General features: G+C 42.7%; 3 protein-coding genes across 12 annotated transcripts; 1 reads left to right on the top strand and 2 right to left on the bottom strand.

The window, feature by feature from the left end:
- Positions 1 to 830: 830 nt before the first annotated feature.
- On the bottom strand, positions 831 to 12832 carry l3mbtl1b (L3MBTL histone methyl-lysine binding protein 1b). 7 transcript variants are annotated; one of them, XM_044358388.1, is made up of 22 exons: positions 12434 to 12832; positions 10849 to 10983; positions 10038 to 10227; positions 9702 to 9915; positions 9478 to 9607; positions 9200 to 9251; positions 8451 to 8545; positions 8256 to 8360; positions 7990 to 8125; positions 7799 to 7890; positions 7557 to 7708; positions 6498 to 6601; positions 5955 to 6040; positions 5754 to 5864; positions 5550 to 5664; positions 5231 to 5330; positions 4471 to 4665; positions 4248 to 4349; positions 4103 to 4167; positions 3836 to 4008; positions 3480 to 3542; positions 831 to 2300 (listed from the first exon to the last, which is right to left on the bottom strand). In XM_044358388.1, the coding sequence occupies exons 2-22, from the start codon at positions 10957 to 10959 to the stop codon at positions 2172 to 2174; spliced, it is 2520 nt and encodes an 839-aa protein (XP_044214323.1). In that variant the 5' UTR covers positions 10960 to 10983; positions 12434 to 12832; the 3' UTR covers positions 831 to 2171. The 7 variants fall into 7 exon arrangements, with proteins under 7 accessions (XP_044214323.1, XP_044214318.1, XP_044214319.1 ...); XM_044358383.1 differs by having other exon boundaries at positions 10032 to 10227; positions 12434 to 12831; XM_044358384.1 differs by having other exon boundaries at positions 10032 to 10227; positions 12591 to 12831.
- LOC122986895 (transmembrane protein 244-like) lies at positions 11105 to 16598 on the top strand. Of its 3 annotated transcripts, none has more exons than XM_044358393.1 (6): positions 11105 to 11853; positions 14261 to 14346; positions 15292 to 15365; positions 15457 to 15582; positions 15675 to 15719; positions 15806 to 16598. In XM_044358393.1, the coding sequence occupies exons 1-6, from the start codon at positions 11812 to 11814 to the stop codon at positions 15898 to 15900; spliced, it is 468 nt and encodes a 155-aa protein (XP_044214328.1). In that variant the 5' UTR covers positions 11105 to 11811; the 3' UTR covers positions 15901 to 16598. The 3 variants fall into 3 exon arrangements, with proteins under 3 accessions (XP_044214328.1, XP_044214329.1, XP_044214330.1); XM_044358394.1 differs by lacking the exon at positions 11105 to 11853 and adding an exon at positions 13666 to 13787; XM_044358395.1 differs by lacking the exon at positions 11105 to 11853 and adding an exon at positions 13903 to 14130.
- On the bottom strand, positions 16329 to 24625 carry sgk2b (serum/glucocorticoid regulated kinase 2b). 2 transcript variants are annotated; one of them, XM_044358391.1, is made up of 12 exons: positions 24423 to 24625; positions 23856 to 23931; positions 23674 to 23743; positions 23535 to 23560; positions 22936 to 22993; positions 22771 to 22854; positions 22528 to 22659; positions 17871 to 17983; positions 17301 to 17520; positions 17053 to 17208; positions 16878 to 16967; positions 16329 to 16790 (listed from the first exon to the last, which is right to left on the bottom strand). In XM_044358391.1, exons 1-12 carry the CDS (start codon positions 24487 to 24489, stop codon positions 16629 to 16631), a joined length of 1254 nt encoding a protein of 417 aa, XP_044214326.1. In that variant the 5' UTR covers positions 24490 to 24625; the 3' UTR covers positions 16329 to 16628. The 2 variants fall into 2 exon arrangements, with proteins under 2 accessions (XP_044214326.1, XP_044214327.1); XM_044358392.1 differs by having other exon boundaries at positions 16538 to 16790; positions 16909 to 16967.

The raw sequence follows: 24625 nt of genomic DNA, 5'->3' as shown, positions 1-24625 counted from the left end.
AGATCTACCTTCCATTAAAGCCTAATAACTACAACAAACCAGCAGTCCTCAAATGCTCTTCAAACTCTCTCCAGCTCATTGTGAATAAATGTGAAGTCATAGTGTTAAACCCCTGCATTCTCCTCCACCTGTGAGTCATATTTGATTCACTGTAAACTTCAACAAAACTAAGACTTCTGTCTCTCTGACCTGAAGAAAGTTACCCTCATATCCTCCCTCTTAGAGTAACTGCAACTCTTTATATTTTGGCACCACTAAGACTTCTCTATCCTGTCACCAACTAGTTTAAAAAGGTGCGGGAAGAGTTTTAACAAGGAGGGACCATATTCTCGCCTCCCTGCAGTGGCTTGTTAGATAGAGAACTCAATTGAAAAGCCTGCTGTTTGCCCACAAGCCTCTGCTCCTGTCCCCATATCACATTGACCTGAGCCTCCTGTCTGTCCACAGATGCAGGATAAGTGTTATATGGTGACAAGCTCTCTATAGCTGCTCCAAACCTATGAAATTTCCTGTTCCTGCCACATTTCTCTCCTTCTATTGAGATTTTAAGTCACCTTAAAGCACTCTTTTACTCATTGGCCTCTAACTGTGCCTAACTGCATGTTCTGAGGCCTCTGCGGGTGTTTATCTTTGTGTGACAGTGATTTTATTAGTTCTATTTTATTTCATTTTATGTAGTTTCTCCGTGATGTAATGCACTGAGGAACGTTTGTTATGTGTAAAGTGCTATTTAAGTAAAGTTGAGTGAAGTAGTACAAAACTGTGAAGACCAGTTTTAGATTATCTGTGTGTGTGTGGTGAAAGGACTGAGGTCAAATGAGGACAGCAGGCAGTGTGCATCTCATTTATTTCACCCATTCACACACACACCACCAAACAGCCACAGCTACCTCGGAGCCAAAACAGCGTACCATTACCCCTTAAATTAGATACATAAATAAAAGCTGTTTGCATATAAACAGTTGCTGATGTACACATTCCAACTCACTGATTTACAAAGACACTAACAATGTTTTGTTTTTTTTTTGTTTGCTTTTTTTCTCAAAATCTACGTATGAATCGAGGCTCGTATTTTCAGTTCACTGTCACAATGTCCTTTCCTGTCGACAGATGTCAAGCCTTTGCATAACCGAGCAGGAGTAAAATCTTGTAGGGAGCGAGGACAGTCCTTTTGTAGCTGTATACTATTTACAATGTGAAGCACAGGAGGTTATTTGAAACAAACAAGATAAGGAGTCAAGGAAACAATAACAAAACAACTAAAAGCTGTTTTTTTAACATTCATATTCATTCGCTGTTTCCCCCCAAAGACATGCAGACAAAGAAGACCAGAGCTGCTTCGTTGTCTCATTCCACCATAAAAAAAACTAATTTTCCTTGATTTAACAATTAGCCCTTAGCCCTGCTTGCCACAAATTACACCCTCATTTCTTACATTCACACACACACACACAAACACACACACACACACACACACAGTTTTTTCCATCCCCCATTCAATGTAAGCTTCAGCAAACTCGAAATGATCAAAACTCTCTGCCTCTGGGCCTGTGGAGTGGCCCGCTCTCTCCATCTAGAGGAGAAAGGCTGAACTACATAGTGCTTTCTGCTCCACTGGGTTTCACATTTTAAAAAAAGAAACAAAAAACAAAAACCTCTCTCCACCTCACGATTGTATTTTGCAGCTTTAAAAAGAAAAGAAAAAAATTTGTTGCTGAGTAAAAGCAACAACGATGCTTGTTCCATCTGCTCTGAGCTCAAGCACCATTTCATTACAGTTTAAATTAAAAAAAAAGGGAAAAGCAACAGAATAGTGACACTAAATCCAATTCACAAACTGTACAATGCTAAGAAGCCTTGAAGGTGCCTGTAGTTTTTTTTTTATGATTCAGTAAACAAACACGATATAAGTTAAGGAATCCACATGGTGTCATGTAAAACTCTCCCTCAGGGGTGTCCATCATGGAGAGAGGAAAGCAGAGGGGATGAAGAGATGGACGTTTTAAAGTTGACGGCTTTTCCGCTTGTTTCTCTTGTCTCGCTGCGCCGTCACAGAGCTCAACGAGATGAAACCCGTTCTGGCTGATTTTGTCAAACGTCTTTCGCTGAGTGTCGATGAAGCCGGAGCTGAGGGAACAGCCTGGAGGGCGCAATCTCCCCCCCTCCCCCCCTTATTCTTCATCGGCGTTCTTCAGCATGAGGATGGAGTTGTAGATCTTCAGGGCTGGACCTAACTTGATTGACAGAATCTTCACGATGTCTGATTGGGTGAGTAGCAGGAAGGCCTCGCCATCTATTTGCTAAAGAGAAAGAAACAAATTTAGCATTTAACATCATTCAATTTGAAAATTAGCAGGTATGTAAACTGTAGAAATCCTCCATTTAACAAAGTAAAGCATAAAACAATGCAAATACAAAACTTGAAAAGCATTTCCTGAAGTAAATGTGGGTGACTGCTGTGCACACAGATGACTTTACGATAATAAAAAAAACCTCATTGACTTAATTGACTCATAAACTGCACACGTCATCACAGTGGGCTTATTCACAGCTGATTAGTGTGCAGTGTGAAATTTTTACTGTACATCTACAAAAAATGTATGCACAGTTTGACATATAATCATTTTAGCAGCATTAAAACTGTTGGTGTTGAATCAAAAGGAATCCAAAATGTCTAAAAGGAGAAAAAAGAAAAAAAAAAAAAAAAATCACACTTTTCAGAGATGTCTCATTAACATGTGTAATATATGTAAATTTTAGAAGATGTGGGCATATAATTACACATAGCTACACAGCGAAAACCACTAAGGCAAATGAAAAGTCTGCACACCATTTCTTCAGAGTTCACACGGCTGGCAGCATTACATGCAGTAAATATTGAATTGATCAGTAAACACAGTGCTTGTGTAGACATGCCTCATGTGTCAGTTTTGAGGTTCTGGCAGCCGTGCACTCAAATCAGAAGAGTTGAGCGTGTTTCTTGACATATATTTAAATAAGTACATTTAGCCTCACTGTTTTTTCTCTCTGCTTCTCTTTTCATTGATGAAGAGAGAGGTGTCTTTTTAACAAGTAACTTGATGGACAGCAGGCGAATCAGAAAGTTAAAGAACAACCTTTTTCATTTTGGCAGGATATATTCCAAAAAAGCTGACTGATTGTTAAAACCAGCCCTGGGTGAACCCTAATCTGGCACTAATCTGGAGACTTTGTGAGTTTGGCCCATTTCATGAAAAGCTGCCATATGTTAGCTGCGATTTCCAACTTGAGATCATTTTCTCTCCTGTTTGTTTTGACATGTTTCACTGATCAAAACAAACAATACTTATGATTCGTGCATGAGTATTTGAGAGCGCTGTAGGACTTGCAGAGTCATCTGCTATGTGTTCGCAATCGTTTGTGAAACGTGACGCTTTCACCATTTCCAATCTGCGTAAAAGCAGTTCTCCCAAATCACATATGTGAGATGAAGCTCTTACCTCTGTTTTAAATGTAGCAGCATGTTCTTTACATCCTGGGAGTCCTTTGACAAAACCAGCCACCTAATAAAAAAGAGACATAGAGCTGTGACAGGCTGCAACATTCAAGCTGTTTAACTCAATTAATGTTTATCTACGGATCAAAGTGCCGGTTTGTCTTTATGGAAACTTCATTTTTAAACCTGACAGGCACAGAGAGAGACGACCAACTCTGGCTAACGACAATAAAAGCTCTCGTTAAGTATTCATGCACGGTAGCGGTTTCGTTGAATAATCAGATGCCTTCCTGTCGGATAAGTGAATGAATGTCTGCTTTTCATGTGTTGGCGCAGTGTGAGCGAGTAAGCATGTCTGACCTCCTCAGCGCTCCATGTGGCCACTCTCTTGGCAGTCAGCCCCAGGACCTCAGGCAGCAGCTGGCAGTGTTTGTCCCAGCAGAGAGCCACCCGGTGGGGGGGGGAGGCAGAGATGCCGGGGGAAAACACAGACTCGTGGAGAGCCTGCTGGAGAGAGATGGCGTCTGGCGAGGCTGCAAAGAGGACAGAGGAGGGGAGACGGCAGTCAGTGAGGGTGAGGTGGTGATGTATAGCCTTTATTTTACATCCTATTTTACACACACGCACCTTTACCATCACCAATTTCCTCTTTAACATAGTGCATTTTCAGGTATTTGGGAACTGGAGCAGTCCTGAAGGAGACAACAACATAAAAGTTAAAAGTGTTTCACTAATACAAACACATCTATTACAGTGAACAGGTTTCAGATACCTTTTAGGTCTGGTTCCATTTTGGCTTTGCTCACTGGCGGCGCCTGGTGGCTCTGACTGGCTGTTGCGTCCTGAACGCTCAGCTTCCACGGTCACTGGTTTCCTAGCAACACAGATAACCCGCTCTCAGGTACAGACCACTGGATAGAGTTACATGTAAAACACTGATAGCAGTTCTCTTGGGAGTGTGTTCAGGCTGTCAGCGTTGTACGAGTTCAGCAAACCTGTTCTGGGAGTCTTCAGCTCCTTCAGGCTGATCTGGCGTTGAGGAGGTCTGCGTAGTAGTGTTTGTGTGAGGGTCAGGGCGTCGCCCGCGGGGATGAGGTCCACTGAGGGTGAGAGGTCGCTCTCCGCTGAGACGGTCTGGCAGCAAGCCCTCTTTGTTCAGATTCATTTCCGAGTAGGGACAGCTCACCTGACTGCACACACAAAACCACAAAAACTTTACCTAAAACAAACCTTCATTTCATAACTGAATGAGACGGAATATTCACTTTTTACTTCTCATCTTCTGCAATAAATAAGTCAGACTGAATAAGAGGGAAAAGCAGCTAAAATCGCATTAGGCCCCCCACACACGCACGCAACACATCTACACAGCCGGCAGCCCACACAAGCATAAATGACATTTAAGAACACTAAGACTCTTTCTTCTCCTCCTGTACTTATCATACACACAGAACGCAAACATTTACAAAAACAAGATAAGATGAAAACTTTGCACCAGTAACGTGCTGTTTGAGCAGCAGTGGTAGGCCAGAAAATGAAATAAGAATGTAGAAAATAAGAAATTCACAAACTTTTCTTTTATCAAGTATTTTAAAATAGAATTGCAACATTATGAAAGTGTGTTAAGTAGCAGCCGTTTGGTTCACTTAGACAAAAAGGAATTTACTATGTCTTAGAAGGAGCAGCGATATGAAACACAGACACAAGGAGAAAAGAAGCGCTTCTGAAAGCGCAAGCAGTGTGAGTGCTACTGACGTGTAGTGGGTCCCATAGCGAGGTCCTCTGATGTGGCCGACCCCGTTGCATCCTGGAGTAGGACATCCTTGCCCTGGGGCACTCAATACATCACTGGAGCCTGAAATATACACACACACACACACAAGGGAGTGTTCAAACTATGCAAACAACTGCAAGACCATTTCCATTTTGTATTCATTATAGATTACATGCAGAAGTTAAATGAAGGCAGAGAAAAACTGTGCCGACTCCTCTGTTGAAATTACAATTTTGGATCCTCAGCTGACCTCACCGACTATTTGGCAGGAAAGATGGGAAGAGTCACACTGTGTCTCACCGTTAGGATATTGTAGAGGGTGTCCAGTTTTCTGACACCACCCTACAGGGTGCAGATCAGGGCAGTCTGTCTCCACCCAGTAGTCGTACTCTGAACTCCAGCCATCAAAGTGGATCTAGATCAGAAAATCAGACAGCAGATTAGACGGAAGCCGAGCACAGACACAAGTATCAAAGAACATCTTGACAAGGAGACATCTTGAACCTTCAGTCGGTGGTCCTCTGTGTCTGCTATAGTTGTTACACGGATGAGCATGGGGTTCCTTTTATCCACAGCTTCCACTTTCATCCCAATCTGGAAGCCGTGTGGAGGCCGCTGCAAGCACAGAGCATGATAAAAAAATTATACATCTTTGTGCACGTGTGTGTGTGTGTGTGTGTGTGTGTGAGAGTGTGTGAAACATACCGGTTTGAAAGCCCGAGCAGGAGCAGCCTGCGTGCCCGTCTCTTCCAGATATTTCTCCCATGAGAAACTCTTAGGTTGTTTATATTCTGGAGAGAGGAGATAAAGACAAGTCAGATCTGTCAGTCGCTGAAGACAAATCAGACATTAAAACATCTGTGCAGCCAAATAAAGTGTTGTTACACCAATGAACTGTCCATCAAAAACTACAATCTGTGCATTCACAGGCAGCATGCATTCCTCCATTACTGTACAATTAAAACTAGCTTCTATACATTTATCCAGAAAGAAATACTGCTAATCAGAGCAAACTAAGAAACTTGTATCATTCTTTCTGATAGTAACGACTAAAGTGATACCTAGATATGTAAGAAGAAGAATACTTTCTATAAAGAAACATTTTCTACAAGTCAAATCAGGAAATTATTCATCAGATCTGCAGCAGAATCAAGTAAATCTTTATTAGCACATACAGTATATATTATAATGTTAGTTAGATCCTACATTAGTCGGGCCCTACAGTATATTAAAATAGATTATACTGACCCACGTGTGTCTTGGTCTGTGTCTTACCAGCTGGAGTGGTCAGAGTTAGCTCGGCCTCTTCACAGAAACCCACAGGATGGATGTATGGACTGCTAGCATCACACCTTAAACAATGAGTACATTGTTAGACTTTCTGCATGTATGTCCTCAGTTTTCCAGACTGTTTGTCCAATTTCCAAACTTATCACGTTAATTTCCAATACCTTTAGGCTGAGGCTGGGTGATCATTTATTTTCAATTACGAATTTACCTAAACAAGATAACTGAGATATGATGATTATTGTGCCGCATTTTGTTTCGCAACAATGCTCTTGTTTTGTCTTGTGTACCGCTTCATTCACAAAACAAGCAAATGCTCCGATATTGATTTAGGATTAATGAATTGATTTTAGATTTTGACCAATGAAGGACGAGGGGAGGACATTTCGCTTCGTTTGCCATGAAATAATCAGAAAATGTTTTATTTCTCTCATTCACTGGCTTTGTTCGAGCTACCACTGCTCCCTCTCTCCATTCACACTCTAGCTCGCTCAACCACCACTGCTCTCTCTCTCAACCTTTTTATTTTTAATGTTATCAAATGTTAGGAGTTTTAAGTAGGTTATGGCAGTGCACTACAACACATTTGATCATTTTTATTTATTATATTTCTATTATTTAAATGTATTTATATATTATTTATTTAAAAAATGAGACAAACATTTATCTCTTTTTTTTTTTTACATCTCTTTTTTTATTTGTTTTTCCAGTTGAATTATGCTTTAAGATCAAGGAAATCCACTGTTTGGATTTTTTAGAAAGTTCATTAAATGCATATTTCCAAGGTCAATGAGTAACTGTGTTAAGTAATTGTGAACTCAATATTGACCAAAATAAATAAAAAAAATAATATAAATATATAAAAAAAATAAATCAGTAAATGTTGATGCCATAGAGACATTTAACTACTGCACATTTCGCTCGGATTTAAAGCTGCAGCAGTATCTTTGATCGTGTCTTCTCTTTCCGTCTCAGCCCAGCAACACTTGCTGTAAATAACTTCATCTGCTGGACTCTCACCAGTAATCATATGTGTCATCCCAGTTGTCAAAATGAATGAGCAGCCTGTTGTCAACTACAGCTGCGATGGTTGCTACACAGATCAACGAAGGGTTCTTCCGGTCGACTGCCTCCAACTTCATCCCCGCTCGAAATCCAGACGGAGTCACAGACTAAAGGATTAAAAAAACATAAAATAAACAAACACATTTAGCCTGTGAATTAGCAATACAAGAAAAAAAACACTTGTGCTTGATACTCACTGTGTTTAGGCTCTTGAAAAGGTGTTTGGGGGCCAGCTGACCCCTGCAATTCTTCACATACATGCTCCAATTAAACTCTCCATCCTTACAACCTACAAGAGAAAGTTAATCCGAAGGGTTGATGCTGAGTTTTACTAAAAAACACTAATTTAATGGTTATTTGTAAGACCATTATTAGTGTGTGTGACTACCTTTAGGCAACAATAACTTATGTCCATTCTTCTCGCACCAGCCTGCAGGTTTCATATCCCACGAGTCGGCGTTGGCCCAGAAGTCGTAGCATTCTGGGTAGCCATCAAAGTGGAGCCGTACCCTATAGCCTTGAATCTGATACAGGAAGACAAGAAACAAGAGGAGAGAGTGAAACGCTTAGTTACAGGTAGAGATAAAGATACTGTATACAGGGTGTTTAAACCTTTGTGAAACCAAAGCCATAAACAAACAGTAGCACCCGCACCTCTGCAACAGTGAGCACACAGAACAGAGACGGGTGACACGGGTCCAGACCCTCCAGCTTCATTCCCACTTTAAAACTGTTTCTGCTTTGAGGAAATGACTGATGCTGCAAGACAAACAGAAACAGTCATGGTTTGGCTGCTTAAGAGGAGCTCCATAAACAAAACCATTTGATTATACTTGAAAACATAAATACCTCTTTAAATAGTTTGACAGGAGCAGCAATGGCCCTCTCCTCTTCCAGGTAAGCAGGCCAGCTCCACGCCCGTTTCTTATTGGGCGCGGCAGTCACTGGGGGAGGGTCACAAAAGAAGTTAAAACAATAAATGTCTCAGCCAATGTTTAGATTTGAAACACTCAAGTGTAATCACATGACACTCATGAGAAACATTTTTTGCAGATAAACCTTTCCCTCTTGCTTAAGACTGTTATTCAGGTTTAGATCAGCCAAGTTTCAGTGTTACAGAAATACATGTGACCAGATTATTAGGAGCAAAAAATGTTTTATTCTGTTCCTGTAACTTTTGTTACAGATGCAGATGCCTATAACATTAATAAGACTCCTCAATTTAAGTGCCTCTAAATGTTAACTAAAAGAAAAATACTTTAAAAAAGATTTTTTAGAGAAATTTTAAATGCCAAGTAAAAATGAAAATAAGACAAAATTTCCAACAATACAAATCTGACATGAAAAGCAACTGATGACACATCAGAAGACAGTCTGCATGACTGGTTTAACTCCTTACAAGAAGAACAGTGCAGCAAAGAACTAAGACAAACAAAACATAATGTTGTTTTTAGCTATGTAAAGACTGGATTTGAGGTAGCATTATGTCAACTAGTTAGAGACGTTTAAAAGGATTTACAGACACATGAGACAGGCTACACATTTCTCTTAATCCCTCCCTCACTTCCTGTCTTTACAGTAGTAGCAATCTAACATACCAAGTTTGGCAATTTTGGGACCTCTCCTGCCTTTGGTCGTCTTGGCTTTTTCCTACAAAAGGTGAAACAAAAGAAGTGTGTTAATAATTAGCACTATCACATTTTTTCCCCCTCAGCATTTGCGTTTTCTTGACTTAAAGATGAAGAGAGCAACGATAAGAACAGGAAAATTACAGAAGGAGGTATTTTGTTTGCAAAACCTTTGTAATTACAGCAACACTAAAGTGGCCTGTAGCCCTGGCAACATTAGTGGCAGATGTTGAGGGTATGCTCCTTACCTCTGGTTCCTCTTGGTTATCTTCCTCTTCATCACCAGAATCCATATAGATCTTCCTCTTTTTGCGCACACGTTTACCCAGCCTCTCACCTTCAACTGCCTGACTCTCCCGTGCTTCCCCTGGAGATGATCTGTACAAAGGATTTGTTTCATGATAGAACGACATACCATAATACCCTAAAAGTCAACAACGTGGCATTGAAGAATACAAGATGTGTGATTTACCTGCCACTGGAGGGCTGGGCACAAATGGAGCTACAGAACTTGCCCTGAAGGAGGGCAGCCCGGGGAGCATGCCCACCACAGGCCCTGCACCTTGCCAGGTCCCTGTTTGAGCCCATGACACCACTGGAGCCAACTTCAACACTTGGACCAACCTCCACACTGGGGCCCTCCATACTGGGGCCCTCCTCTAAAGACAGGAGAACAGGACCAGGAGCTAGAGGACAGAGAAGAAGGAAGTGTTGTTCACTGCATAAAAGTAGAGTATAAAAGATAAACACTGCAATACTATCTAATAACAATTCTGTAAGGGTTAAACATGTGCCGTCATACCTTTACCTTGAGATGATCCTGACTGACTCTGATTGGCTGGAGCTGCGGCTGTGCCAGTCTGTGATTGGCCCTCTGGTGGAGGGGTGGGACTGTGAGAAGGTGCTGGGTCCAAGGTCTCACATTTAGGCTCTGCCTCCTGTCCTTTGACCTCAAGGTCTGTGACAATCTCCAGAGTACCAAACTCTGTCATGCGAAACTGAAAAACACAGGGGGGGAGAAAGAATATACTCATCAGGGTTCCTCTAAGAAATTATTGAACCAAGGTCCTAAGCCACCCAAATTCTGATTCACCTGGTCCCCTGATCAGTTATATTTGAGATTGACGGCCTGATTCCCCTGAAAGTTAATGTTTCACTTCATAGAAATGCATTTATTTTTATAATAAGTGAAGGTGATCTTTACTTCAGGCAACAATGTGGGAAAACTTGCTCATATAGATTTCTATGTGGTCACACATACACCGTTGTTTACATAATAGAGGATGATCCCAGATAGGGCTGCATCTAACAATTATTTTCATTATCAATTAATCTGACGACTATTTTCCTGATTAATCGATTAGTTGTTTGGTTCATAAAATGGCGAAAAATGTTTATCACCGTTTCCCAAAGCCCAAGGTGACGTCCTCAAATGTCTTGTTTTGTCCCGACCAACAGTCCACAACCCAAAGATATTCAGTTTACTATCATAGAAGACTAAAGAAACCAGAAAATATTCACATTTAAGAAGCTGGAATCAAAGAATTTGGAAATTTCCTTCTTAAAAAATTACTCAGAACAATTCATCGATTATCAAAATAGCTGGCCATTAATCTTACCCTGATGTCACTGCCTGGCAATGTGGCAATACCATCCTTCCAGTCCAGAGCACCCATCATGTCAAACTCAGCTCCCTGGGAGGGACCATCACTGGGTGGAGTGTCAGTCATTCCCACTCCTCTGATATCCCCAACCTGCGATGACATAACAACAGTCACATCAACAACATTGCCATATATTGACATAAAGGTGTTGCAAATGATTAAAATATAACACGGGTGTTTAAAAAAAGAGGTTCAGCCCACATCTCTGACCTCAGTGATGCCATTATTCGTCTGTGTTGACAGTGTGAGACTATCACAGTGTAGCAGCCGCTGTGTGGTTTTACCAACGAAGTGCTCCCAACTCCAAATGCAATTTATACCTGCACTTGTAAACAGTATTTCGCAACATCACCGCTAGATGGCGACTGTGTGCTGGCTTGCAGGATACACCATGCACTTCGATTTCAGACAAAACAGTCAATAATAATATTGTTTTGCTGGTCAACTAACCAGGAAATAGGTGCACAAACGGCCCCATTAGGATGAACCTTCATCCAGATCATTGACAAACACGATGAAAGATGTCTCAACTTTAAGTTTACCACACAAGTTCATCTTTTCCTTGTTTTAACAGTATCTCTTAAAACCGGCTGTTTGCCTGGTTATGGGCAACTGTGGGGGTAATTTGTTAATCAATTTTAAGGAGAACACTGTTTTCTGCACTGACTAGCCAAACTTAAAATCGTTTTAATCCGACTAATATTGCGATATAACGTTTTAGTCTTGACGCATGTTCAACACTGAATTAAGGTGATATTTTCTGTACGCTCGGAGGCCATAACCATGTGAAAAGTAACCAACAGTCCGAGCTAATGGATGATGATTAAGTTTGACTTTACACTAAATACCTCAGTTTTATTCTCGCCATAAATAAAGTGTATGTAAGAGCGCCCATGATTAGCATTCGTCTTATACAAAATGGCGGAGCATAGGAAGAGGCCACCAACACGTTTAAACTATGTAAATTACTCAAGTTACCTATTTAAACAAAGCACGCAAAGCCGCTACGCGTCGAACAAAAGCACATGCTTGCTGTGTAATTTCCTGACTTGGTGTTTTCCTTCACTCTGGTTATTTTCTTCACTTTCCCCTTGTCACGGAATGTCAGCCCAGGTTTAGCTAGCGCTGACATGAAGCTAGCCCAGCTAGCTCCACTCCGTTCAAGTGGACGGAGGATTGCTAGGGGGCTAGCCGTAGCATTGTGACTGGATGCAACCAGCTAAGGACAATCTGTAATAAATAAGTTTCCCGGTTAATAACAATAGGAAAGGGCATTTTGCAAAACACCAATATTTCACATAATAGCAGACAGACTGACAATAACATCGCGCTACTGTTACGAGCTTCAACATTGTTGCTTGATTAATTTCTTCCAATAGAAACTTGAAAAACGATTTATTCTCGCCGTTTTAAATCAGAGTGGAAATAATGCGAACTAACGCTTACTAGCAAAACGAAGGCCGGTTTTTCACATTTTGCCACTGTTAACGGCAATAAATGAGTATTAACAGCCGTAGTGTTTAGAAATTGTGGAACTCACCTCGTTTCTGTTTTAACTCTTATTTAGAGCTGGATATAGAGGGATGCGCATGCGTGTGAGATGCGCTGCCTGACAACTTTGGGTCTCGGAAAAGTTCAGTTTTCAATCGGTGGTCAATATCAGGCCTGTGTGTACTTATAACACGCCCAAAACTCACTTCACTCCCGATGTAACGAATGCAACCGACTGACTGGAGCTCGTTTCTCTTTGTTCATAACAGGCTGAGAAGTATTTTCCCCCAAGAAGTGAAGCGCAGGAACCGCAGTGTCTCCCATGACCGTTGAGGAGCGGTTGGTCCCTCTGTGGTCAAACTGGTCGTTTTCCTCCCAGTTTTTAACACTCTGCCAGCGTCTTACGGCCAATTTATGCAGATGTCACTTAAGAAAATGCGATAATTAATCAATACACGACGGTGTTTAGTGTAGGGTTAAACAATCAGGCCTGTAAAAAAAACATCCGAAGTGATATTTTTGAATCAAAACGACCCAAATACGTTGCTACACACGATTTGTCAGTTACAACACATCTGCGGTTGTGTGGGCTGATGAAGCTAAGCTGACCAAAAAACGTTAAATGAAGCCGGACACAATGAACAGCTAATCTGTGATCAACCCCCTAAAACGAAACATCACGTCTAATACTCTGAAATATCACTGCAAGGTTATATTTTGCGAGTAAATAATCCACAAATATGTGGGCAGTTAGTCGTGTGTTGCGGTTTACGATCATCTCATGGCATTTCCAGGGCTGCTTGGATGTTGCTACATGTAGTTTATGGTTTTGATGTGACAGCAAATCCATTTAAATTTAATTCATGAATTACCAGTTTAATCATTCACAGTCTGGGGTCTTTTAATTGATTTGAAGTGTTGGTTGGGTCGCTACAGTCGTCCACTAACTCATACTGAAGCAAATAATCTCCAGCTAACCTGCAGTATTCAATCCCTCCCATTAAGGGCGGTTATGGAGATCTTGTGGACCAGTTTAGCCATATTATTGCTGAAAACACACGGTTAATGAAACACCAAATCGCTATAACACCTATAGCTATATGTTTATGTGCTGTATAACAGGTAAACTGTGAGAAAAGTCCTTATTTCAGTCAACAAAGGCCGCCGTGTTTCGAGGTGAGATGAGTTCAGTGGTCGGCTGGTAAAGCAGCAGCAGCAGCAGCAAGCGGCGGCGGCGGCTCCGGTTCTTGTCTTGTATTTGTCGCTAGATGGCAGAAGAAGTCCACTTTCTGGGGGGGGATTAACCGGGTCGTGCAGCATGCAGCAGCCCTGGATTATTCTGTAATATAACATCATGTACGAATCATGAGATGGCATTCAAAGGCAAAGCGGTCGACTCGAAGGTAAGAGGGCAACTAATGTGTCAGGATGTGACCTGCAGCTCTGCTGCTCAGCAGGCGGCTAATAAAACTGTCCGATCGGATCGTCTGTCGATCGACTGAGGGGGGAAATCATGTGCGATAAAAAAATAATGAAGATGACACGTCACGTGAGAGGGTGTCTGTGGTTTAACAGTTGTCGGGTTTTAATAGAATATAAACTACATAATTCCTCAATTATTCTAATCCAAAGTGTATGGAGCAGGTTTTGTAGCAACGTTAGAGTTGCTGTCTGCCTGCTTACCTACAGCGCTCACCCCTCCCTCTGCAGCCTGTAATATGCAGGGCCGCACACACACAGGTCCAGGTTGGTGTTTGGTAAATGTTGCGTTAGGGTTGGGAAAATATGTGGTGTTGCCTACATGACGGATTATACTGTTGTGAAATAATGACTCCCTTCTCCCCCACCACCCCCACCCCCCACACCACCACCACAGACCGTGCTCTTCAACCTGCTGCTGTGTCTGCTCATATTTTACTCTCTTTTCTACATGATTGGCAGCGTGTGTTTCGGTGCCTTCAGGTGAGGATCCACCTAACACACACACATGCGCACTGGCACATATGCAAACAGAATATCGTAACAGTATTTCCATAGCACAAGTCTTCCACAATCAACAGGGGATAGTCAATAATGGAACAAGTTCAAACACTGCTACAAAGGTGGTTCCTTTATTATAGACTATAAAAGAACAACGTGTCAGTTTAAATTCTTCGGTTATTAAGATATGTTCTGCATCATTATCTAATCCAGATGCCATTTTTTGTGGTGTCCAAAATGTACTTTTTTCAGTTGATATTGCGCTTGCATGGATAATTCATAAGTAAAATCTTAAATATACACTAACAGCATTTTATTTGGAACATCTGTGTAATCTAATGCAATCCAATACAACAGCTTGGCCATAAATTCTACTTTTTTTGTAGCTTATATTTATTTTTCCTAAAAATTTGCCTTTCTCATATATGTTAAAGGGGTGGACAAAATATTAGAGGCACTTTTCGATATAATGCATCCCAGTACACCTCCACCACCCAGTATGACCTCAATAATAAATGAATTATCACTTTTCTGACAATGTCAACAAAAACTGAAAATGTATAAGCTTCGTAAAAGTAGATTTTATGGCAGAGCTGTTGCAGGTGTCCCTAATACTAACTACTCAGTGAGTGTATATATATTTTTAATTGTCAAAACTATTACAGTCATATACAGGTAACCTGGAGCAGTCAGTGCTGTTTTTGTGTGTATGATAAATATAGTTTCATGTGTAGTCTGCAGTATGTGCTTAATGGGTAATTGATGGTGATGAGATAGATACAATAATAGGAGCACAACAGTTTATTTATCTCCAGTATCCCATAGAGGGTTCAGTGATGGATCTACCTTTGCTGTCTCTTTTTTGCAATAGCTGGTGGTCATTTTTCCTCCTTTTTGGATATTTAACCCAGTTCTAACTTCATACAGGTTGGATCACTTTGATGGACTGATTCCATTTGACTTTAAGACCGAGCCTACTGAATCCAACTCCAAATATTTGGGTGAGCACACGTAATTCGGTCAACACGATCACAAATGAGAGTAAACTTTTTGTCTGCTCATGTGTTTTCTCACTGTATCGGTCTCCTGCAGTGAACCTCTTATCCTTGGAGCTCACCTACTTTTGTAGCGGCCTTTTGTTTGCTGCAGTGGTTAAGAGGCGAGTGTGGGACTACGCCCTCACTGTGACTCTACTGCATGTACTTATCACCAGTTTGGGTGAGCACAAAAAAACCACAAAAAAAACCCAGTACATCTACACATGTACACTCAAAAAAATGCTGAATGTGTTGTTTTTTTCTATATTGCAGTGATGTTGGAGTTTCCCATGGTGTGGCAGTGGTGGCTGGCCTTAGGTAAAACAAATTGTCAACTTCCCTGTAAATAATTGCATTTCTGAAATCAGTTCTTTTAAATTCTGTACGTTATTGTTGTTTCATAGGTAGCGGCTTGTTTCTGATGATCTGCAATGGTCAGCTGACAGCTTACTTCACCTGCCAGAGCGACCAGAGCTACGCTTCTTTCAGCATCTACTAACAGACAGAAAGCTGCTCTGTGTGTGTATAAACTGTTTTATTCTCAGTCCTGTGAAATGGGGTAGAAAGGATCAGACCAGATGCTCTCTTCCTGGAGACACCCATTAGATTCTCCATGGTGATGGGCTTTTTCTGTTTGTCACTAAAAAAAGACATTTCCTCACCATAAAGTCAGAGCTGGGACCAATTTGTGTATCAGGAGTTGCCAACAGACTGGCATGCTATTGTTTTTTATGTAAATGCCACAAGGAGATGTTCTCTGTATTTTGTTTGTGACGCACAGTGCCTCTTGTCACCGTGCAGACTTTAAAGGCAGTATTTTCTCTGTACCTTTGTAAGCTGTGAATGTAATAGCTGAATGGGAATGTTGCAATACATGCTTGTTGTATATTTTAAAGAAATAATGTATAGTGTTTAACAAAAAAATCATCAAATGGACTGTTTATTTTTTCATCTTCTGATACATGAAGGTAGTGAGTACTTGTGAAATAGTGACCCGCCTATTCCATATTGTGAACTGGTTTGATAAAATACACGTACTTCGAAATGTACAATTATTTCCTGGTGTTAATACATTAACGCACACAATTAGACATAAAGTCCACTGCAGTGTTAGTGTAAGGAATCTTTTGCTTAAGTATTTAAAAATAGACTCTGATTTAATAATTTATGACATAAAAAATAAATATTTGAACAATCGCTGCAGTGCTCCCAGAGGATTTGGCGTTGTTATGAAACCGGCTCTGCTGCCACGTACTCTACTGGGTTCATGTAGGAGAATCCCAGGAAGGCCTCACTCGCTGCGCCCACCTGGCACCTGTCATTCACGGAGGCAGGGACAGGTTGTAGCGTGAACTCAGGGTCAATGTAGCTGACATCAGAGGGACCAGTCTGCAAAGACAGAAGAACACACACTCAGGTAAACTGCAATAGATAAAAAAAACGAGTCCTCAAAACTAATTTATGAATCACTTGTACCACTTTGGGGATGAACGGGGCGGTAACTTTCCTGGCCAGGAGGTCATCCCAGTTGATGGATGCAAAGAATGGATGTTCCTGCAGCTCCACCTGGAGATACAATGAAATAAACCCCTCCTTGGTTATGTGTGTTTATGATCTTTTCTGTTTGTCTTTCTTTTGTGTGTGCACTTACAAAGTCACGGCTCTCCCCTAAGCGTTTGAAGACATCCCTTTCCAGCAAGCCCTCCAACAGAGAGCGAGCAGCCTGAGATACCCCGCTATACAGCTGCAGAGGAGCTTGAAGTATGTTCTCAAACATCTCTGCTTTGCTATGGCTGTAAAATGGAGGCTGAGAGAGAGAAGAGAGAGATGGAGTTGACGAGAAGATGCTGAAGAAAGTGAGACTGTGAAAAGTAAAAAGGTGATTTATGTTTCTCTCACCAGTCCATAGAGCATCTCAAAAAGCACACTACCAAGCCCCCACCAGTCCACTGCTGGACTGTATGAGTGACCCTGTAGCACCTCTGGAGCGAGGTACTCAGGAGTCCCGCAGAACGTATGCATAACCCCACCAATGGCCACACCTTCTTTACAAAGTCCAAAGTCAGTCAGCTTCACATGACCCTCACTGTCCAGCAAGATGTTCTCTGGTTTGAGGTCTCTAACAGGGAAACAGATGATTTAGTCATCAAGTGTTCATGCAAAAAACCTAAACTAACTGCTGTTATGATTTTGACCTAATTTCACCTTTGTTTTGCTTTTTCTTTACTCTTTATTTTTTAATGTGGTGTTGGAGGACATTGGTGGTTGTGGTGGTTTTTAGTGAAAACATGTTCTATGCAGAACTCTCTTCTCAAAGTGAAATGTCATTGGGATTTCCCTGCATGAATAAATAAAACATGTGGAACATGTTTAAATCAAACATGAGGTAAGACAGTGAGCAAGCGGTGAGCCAAAAAAAACACTCGGACGATTGACTTTGTGGTGTTTATATATGTGTGTTATGTGTACCTGTAAACAATGTTAAGAGAGTGAAGGTAACCCAGTGCCATGGCCATCTCTGCAGCGTAGAAAGCAGCCCTGGGTTCAGGAAATGACCCCTCTCTCTGAAGGTGGTAGAAAAGCTGAGGACAAACAGAAGAGTGGTCACATACACAGGAAAATAGTGGTTACCTGGATGTGACTCCAAATCTAAGAGTACATGCTACGCCTTCTAAGGGGCTTTGCTACTGGTACATCCCTCCGAGGCTCCGCCTTGGCACCCTGAGACAGATCTTTGCACTCACCACCCAGTCAGGAGGTAGCATACACCCACTACAGAGCACCAGCGCACCCACTGTTAGTCTCCTTTTGAGCTCAGCAATAGGATTAAACAGGCCAGCTGGGCCTGTAGTTAGAGGCTCATGCCTGTACTCATAGAACTGAAGTTACATCCAGGTAACTATTATTTCTATTTTGTATATGCTACACCCCATAACGGGTTTTGCTATTGGTAATCACCAGAGGCAAAGGCCTTTATTAGGGATGTGATGTACTCCCAGCTGGTCCTGAATCTGTGCATATAGCAATCCAGACCCAACTGCTCACTGGGCGAAAAGAGGCCAAGTGATCCAGCCATTGAGCACCACCTGAATAGGGGTCCAACAGACTTTAACCACACGCTCCAAGGATAGGAGCTGAAAATGGCTAAAAACCCACGATCTGACCTAGACGGTGCCCTCCACAGACACTGCACCAAGCACAGAGTCAGATGTCATATCCCTGAGATATGGCTACACAGAGAGGGATGTGACGCAATCAGGCAGATGTCTACACTGACACACCCCTGCGCAGGGCGACCATCAACGCTCTTGGCAGTGTGCCCGACACCCACCAGAGGTGTGCAGCCCATTGTCTCATAGCCCTTGCAATGCACATCACAAATCCAATGAGCCAGCCACTGAACTGACAATGGAGCCACCTGGGCTCACTGTCCGTGGCAGACAGAGTCAGTCAAACTTCCGAAGGTTTGTCCCGTTGTCCCAGCAACAGCAAAAGTGCAATAACAGGACACAAGATGTGAAAAACACCTCCTCCCTTATTCCACATAGGAGGGGGAAAAGGCTCTCAGGCCAATATAATAATAAATTGGAGGGAGCATGCCCCTGGGTTGAAAAACAGCTACATCGCACCCCTATACATACCAATAACCTGTAGGTGGGGTGCACAGGCAACGCCCAACAATCCCCCACTCTACGGGCAGAGGAAAGTGCTAAAAAGGGTTCGTCTTCACTAAAACAAAAAAACTCCATGGGCTCAGGAAGCAGGCCTGAGAGACCTTCTGTAATCGTTTGAAGATTCCACCGTAGAATGAGGCAACAGGTGGGTTCTCAGTCTGCGGACATCCCAGAGAAACCCTTTTACAAGGTGAAGGCTTTGTGCAGCAGTTGAGGCTATCATGATCAGCCACAATCAACATCAATGCCATGAGGCACTCTGGTTCCAATACTACACCAGACAGGCTGCATCCCCGCCCCTGTGGGGCAACAGCACCATCAACTGCAGTGGATGACTATGCAGGGGACCACGCTGTGTGAGTGAATACATCCCTCTTGAAGGGAGGCATCATTCTCCCGCAAAGAGAGCCAGAGAGGGCACCCAGCATCCTCCCTGCTGGTAACCAGGCCCGCTGACATGGAAGTTCAACCTTCCATGTTGAGCTGACAGAGCGTCCCATTCCCTTTGTGTCAAGCAAGTATACTGAAAAACGGACCTAATGGGGAAATAACCTCCATCCCCCAGGTGCACCACTTGACTCCAGAGGGCGACACCCCTAAGGGCTTGAGTGGGAATGGGAAGTCTGCATCATCTGCTGCCATTCAGGTGCAATTCCAATTGTACACATTCAATGCTTAGAGGCCTGCACATAGGGCACATAGGTGTGGCTGCTCGTAGGTTCACGACTAGCTGAGAAGTTGACCTCGGTCCAATCAGAGGAATCACCATCTCCACCCTGACCCAAGCAGCTGTCTCCACTCACTGTAGCAAGTGCAGAAAAGACATTCTGTGTTCATCTGACACACATGCATATGTAATGCATGTATCCGAGTGGAAAATACGAGTACAGGCTTGGCTGGAAAAGCGTCAATGTGTTGGGAGTGAGGCCCAGACATGTGACACCAAATCACCAGAGACATGTGGGCTTTAGCTTCATGAAGTGACGGATCGAAAAATAGCTAATTGTGAATGTAAGGAAGAACTCGACCCCTGACTCTGAGAGGGTTAGGTGCATTTTCCACACACTTGAAAAAAACATGCACATAGCCGAAAAGGGAGGCTGAAGCGCTGAAAAACCTCTGAGGAGGCAAAATAGCATTTCCTGTGGTGAGGCAGTAGAAGTAGAGACAGTCACCTGTCACGAGGTGAATGCATCAGCATATCTTACAGCACATGATAAGCTATCTTGTGACATAGCAGTCCACCGGTTCCCATGTAAGGAAAACTGTAGTGATGGCTCTTTTTCCTCATGTCCCAGAATGGAGGAATTGGCAGCAAACAGGAGAATGTGCCCCCTCCCCAGCATCCTGCAGGGAAAGGCCGAACCCCTGGTTCATATTCATGTAGAGTAGTTAAGCGAATCGTGCACATGGAGATACAAGCTGCAAAAAAACACTGATGGGGTTGCAAAAAGTTAGGAAGTATCCCCCAGGGAACCTCTCTCTGTTGCAATGGGTCAGTGGGTGGGCTATCTGAGGGAGCACAGGGAATCGAGGAGGGTGGCATAGCTCAATTCCCACAGCTAGCAGCATATCCATCCCACAAGAAACAAGAAACAACCACCAAAAATATACAGAGTGTAATTTTCACCAGTAAATGGGTCTTCACTCTATTCCCAGCATCAGTGTAATTAATTGCAATCATAGGTGAGAAACAGAACAGTGAAAAGTGTGGCAGATTTCCCCCCGGGAGGTTAGGGCTGTCTCTGGCCGAAGAGGGTGGCACAAACAGGCCCAACAAGCCAGTCGAGGCCAAGTACGCGATAGGGTGGCAGGAACGGCTGGGCAGCTCCAGATGGCTCGTGCTGGCAGCAGACCTGCCACAGGACCTCTCGCCGGAGTGGCAATGTCGGTGAGGGCTCTACCGCTGCTTGTGGGGAGAAGGCTGCTAGGGGGAAGATGAGAGCTTAGCTTAGCCTTCCGACCATCTCCAACTGGTCAATGATGACCTGGATGTCTGGGCTGAACAAGGATTCAATAGACAGCAGCGTGTTGCATGAGCTGGTGCAGGGATCATGCCAGGAAGGCCATATTGTTGGCCACCGCCTGGGCAGCACCAGCATAGCAGCGGTCAAAGAGATTGGCTGTCACTCTGTCCCTCTTGGACAGGACCAACAGCCGACCACCAGGCCAGAGGGATGTGGAGGGGAGGAGGCAGACCCTGACTGCGTCCTTGACAGGTGACACCAACCTGTCCCACTCCCAGCCCTTGACGGAGGAATACTGCCCATAGTCCACAGCTGAGGGCTTGGTAGATAGCAGGGAGTCCCACTCACGCTGTGCGTAATGGCAAATAGGCGTTATCTTGGGACAGGACACGCAGGAGCAAGGCCTCCCACATGGCTGTGCAAGGAGGCTGGCAGTGAAATTGTCACTTCAAGTCATGGAGGGCGGCAGCGGCAGCGGCAGCGGCGGCGGCAGGGTCACCATCCTCTTGGCAGCCAAGGCGAATAGGCTTGGGCAGCAGTGGGCTGCCAGTGGGTCGTCATCGCAGAAGAGGGATGCCGGATCTTCTTCTTCATAGATGCAACAGTCGTCCTCGCCTTTATACTCGTCCCATGGTTTGGACCGAGCCACCGTACCTGCCTCCGCCAGTGCCAAGTTGGCATGGAGGGAGCACACAAACTCCCACTACTCCCAGGGGATTGCAAGGCAGGCGGGGCAGGACTCAGCCTCAGCCTGGTGCTGCCAACCGAGGCAGCAGAAGCAAGACCTGTGGGAGTCTACCAGTGGCATCGGCACAAGAGGTGCAGGACTTGCTAGTAGCCATCATCCTCTTCTGCGACACCAGAGGGTGAACTTCTACTCGATTTCTGAAGGTGGCTGAGTGAAAAAGGGAGATGAGCAGCATAGACGCTTATAGTGGTAGGATGCTGCACAGTTGCTGCTTCCTGATTGGGCAGTGAGTGAAAAGATCTTTTCTCAGGTGCAGAGGTGAAGTCTCTTAGGGGAAAACCAATAGCGAAGCCCGTTAGAGGGTGGAGCATGTACGAAATAGAAAGGAGATGAACAGTAGGTGTGCTGGTGCTTTATCGTGAGTGGATACTACCTCCTGATTGGGCGGTGAGAGCAAAAATCTGTCTCAGGGTCCCAAGGCAGAGCCTCAGATGGATATACTAATAGCAAAGCCCTTTACAGAGCGTAAGCATGTACAAAATAGAATGACAACTACATTCAACACATCAGCAGCACTGTGGAGAGCTTGTAGCATTTTCAACCATGGGAATAACCACGAATAACCACATAATCATGGGAATATTGGTAATTCTTTTGGTTTTATGCTGGAGTTTTGTAAACTTGATTCTAAATCTGACATGAAAAATTACATACTGCGTTGAACTTTTCCATTATTTCCTAAAAGACTGACAGAGACAAGTATTTCATATATATTATATATACGTATACATATATACCTCCCCTCCATTAACATAGTCCAGGACGAAGTAGAGCGTGTTTGCTGTCTGGAAAGAGAAGTGGAGTCCCACCAGGAATGGATGTTGCAGTCCTTTCAGCAGCACGTTCCTCTCAACCATCACATGCCTCTGCTACAGAGACAGATATGATACAGTGGATGGATGGATAGACAGACAGATAGATAGATAGATAGAAAGACAGATAGATAGATAGATAGATAGATAGATAGATAGATAGATTACCTCTTTCCTCTTGACAATCATCTGTTTCTGCAAAACTTTCATAGCATAGTACCCCCCGTGTTTTCTATGTCTTGCCAGCAGCACCTGTAAAAGTTTTGACATTTAATGTCACAAAAAAACTCCAAAGACCAAACATAAAAACTTAAAAGGATAGAAAATTCCTACCTTTCCAAAGCTTCCTTTGCCAATAACTTTGAGGTAGTCAAAATCAGACGGTTTCATCCTGATTGACACAACAATTGAAAACTGTCAGATATGTGTTGTGATATACAGGCAACATGCTGTAATTAATCATTAATCAGAGATCTGATTAATTAGACAACATTTACTTTATTCTTGGTAATGTAAGTGGTGTCTCACTGTATGCATGTATGGACATGTATTTATGTATAAATTTTATGTCATAGTCTGTTAAATCATCTTTTGTGTTAAGCTTACATTGATTGGTTAATACCTTGACCTTTGAAAAAAGGCTTCAAAATATCTAGTAAAATTATTTATGAATTCTTTAGTAACTGCAAATTACAAAAAGCATTCACATTATCTTTTATGTTCTAATAAGGACTGCTTTTTACTAATCTATGAATCAACAATAAATTACTTACAATTCCTAAATTCTGTAGCAACAACTTAAAACTCTTTCTAACTTTATTTAGTTTGGTGAGGTGTTAGGTTACAGCAAAAAAGAATTGCTCTGTATTGAGAATCAAAATGCTTTTTTGTGCCATGAAACATATCTGGACCTCAGGACAAAAAGTACTTACTGAGAGGTTTTAGGGTTCACTGAGCTCTGAGCAGAGAAAAGACACAGAGAGGCAGGGTGGTCAGGAGGTCAGATTTAGTTTCATCTCCTGTCAACGCTCAGCACAGTCTTTTAAAAAACAGTTTTCCCTCTTAACTCACCACAGTGCCTTTGTCCTCCTTCTGTCTTCTCAGTCTGCTCTGTGGCCGCAGGATCTTCTGGGTGTCCAGGCTTCAATCATGAGGTCAACGACAGCACATATTGGTTTGAGAGGTTTAGGTGAGATTCAGCACAAAAGTAAAAACCTGTTAACATTATTTTTTTTTTAAATGTTGTGACTTACTGCTGGCAGAGTTTCTGACTGGAAACCACTTTGTGTAAGAAGTCGCTGAAGCCAGCTTTCTTCCCCTTGAGCAGAGCTGTAAGACAGGGAGGGGGTTTGTTCCTTACATAAGTGTTCAACAGCTGAATTTATTCAATAAGCAAGTGTTAAGTGGTCGCCATGACTTTGACATACTTGAGGCCAAGTGAAATAGTAGTAATGATAACAACAACAACAATAAAGTTTACTAATATAACATTAGCAGTTATCAAAACCAGAGAAAGTGCTTTACAAGGAAAACACTAATAGTGAAACTATCATAAGAAACATAAACCCCATTTTTAAAACGTTTTAAAGAGAGGAAGACTTGATAAATCACTTTAATATAACATTCTTATATATGAGAATTAGTCACCTCGTCCTCATGTATTGCGGTTTTGTCTCTAGCAGCATTTTTCTACGTTAACTAACCACAAACTGTAATAATTATGTATTTATACCGGTGGTATCCATCTATGACTATGATTCGTCAGTTAACGGTTAACGGTCAAACTTTACCTAACCGTTATTAAACCATAAATTCCTTACCTGAGAAAAATGTAACAAGCCCTCTCATTTTGGCATAAGTCATCGGCCGGTCGTGACTCACAGTCATCTTGAGGAGATTTGACAAACTGGTTTTTGTTGGAAACTAAAGAAGGAAAGTTAACAGTGAGGACAGTCACTAACTAAACTATCCAGCAGCAGAACAGCCCCACTAGTCCCGAACTCCTCTCCGCTAGAAGACCGTT

The sequence above is a fragment of the Thunnus albacares genome, chromosome 8 (genome assembly GCF_914725855.1).
Source record: "Thunnus albacares chromosome 8, fThuAlb1.1, whole genome shotgun sequence".
Taxonomy (NCBI): Eukaryota; Metazoa; Chordata; class Actinopteri; order Scombriformes; family Scombridae; genus Thunnus; species Thunnus albacares.
The sequence above is the reverse complement of the archived record's forward strand: the minus strand, read 5'-3'. Positions and strand labels throughout refer to the sequence as shown.

Coding starts and splice junctions, on each gene's coding strand:
- l3mbtl1b (XM_044358383.1), bottom strand. CDS start 10,959: ATGACTGACACTCCACCCAGTGATGGTCCCTCCCAGGGAGCTGAGTTT. Junction 10,228..10,848: donor TGCCAGGCAGTGACATCAGG/GTAAGATTAATG, acceptor TGTGTTTTTCAG/TTTCGCATGACAGAGTTTGG. Junction 8,126..8,255: donor GTGTGCTCACTGTTGCAGAG/GTGCGGGTGCTA, acceptor TTCCTGTATCAG/ATTCAAGGCTATAGGGTACG.
- LOC122986895 (XM_044358393.1), top strand. CDS start 11,812: ATGGCGGAGCATAGGAAGAGGCCACCAACACGTTTAAACTAT. Junction 15,366..15,456: donor ATCCAACTCCAAATATTTGG/GTGAGCACACGT, acceptor GGTCTCCTGCAG/TGAACCTCTTATCCTTGGAG. Junction 15,720..15,805: donor GCAGTGGTGGCTGGCCTTAG/GTAAAACAAATT, acceptor GTTGTTTCATAG/GTAGCGGCTTGTTTCTGATG.
- sgk2b (XM_044358391.1), bottom strand. CDS start 24,489: ATGACTGTGAGTCACGACCGGCCGATGACTTATGCCAAAATGAGAGGG. Junction 23,932..24,422: donor GCTTGTTACATTTTTCTCAG/GTAAGGAATTTA, acceptor CCTGTCTTACAG/CTCTGCTCAAGGGGAAGAAA. Junction 23,561..23,673: donor AGGAGGACAAAGGCACTGTG/GTGAGTTAAGAG, acceptor TTCTCTGCTCAG/AGCTCAGTGAACCCTAAAAC.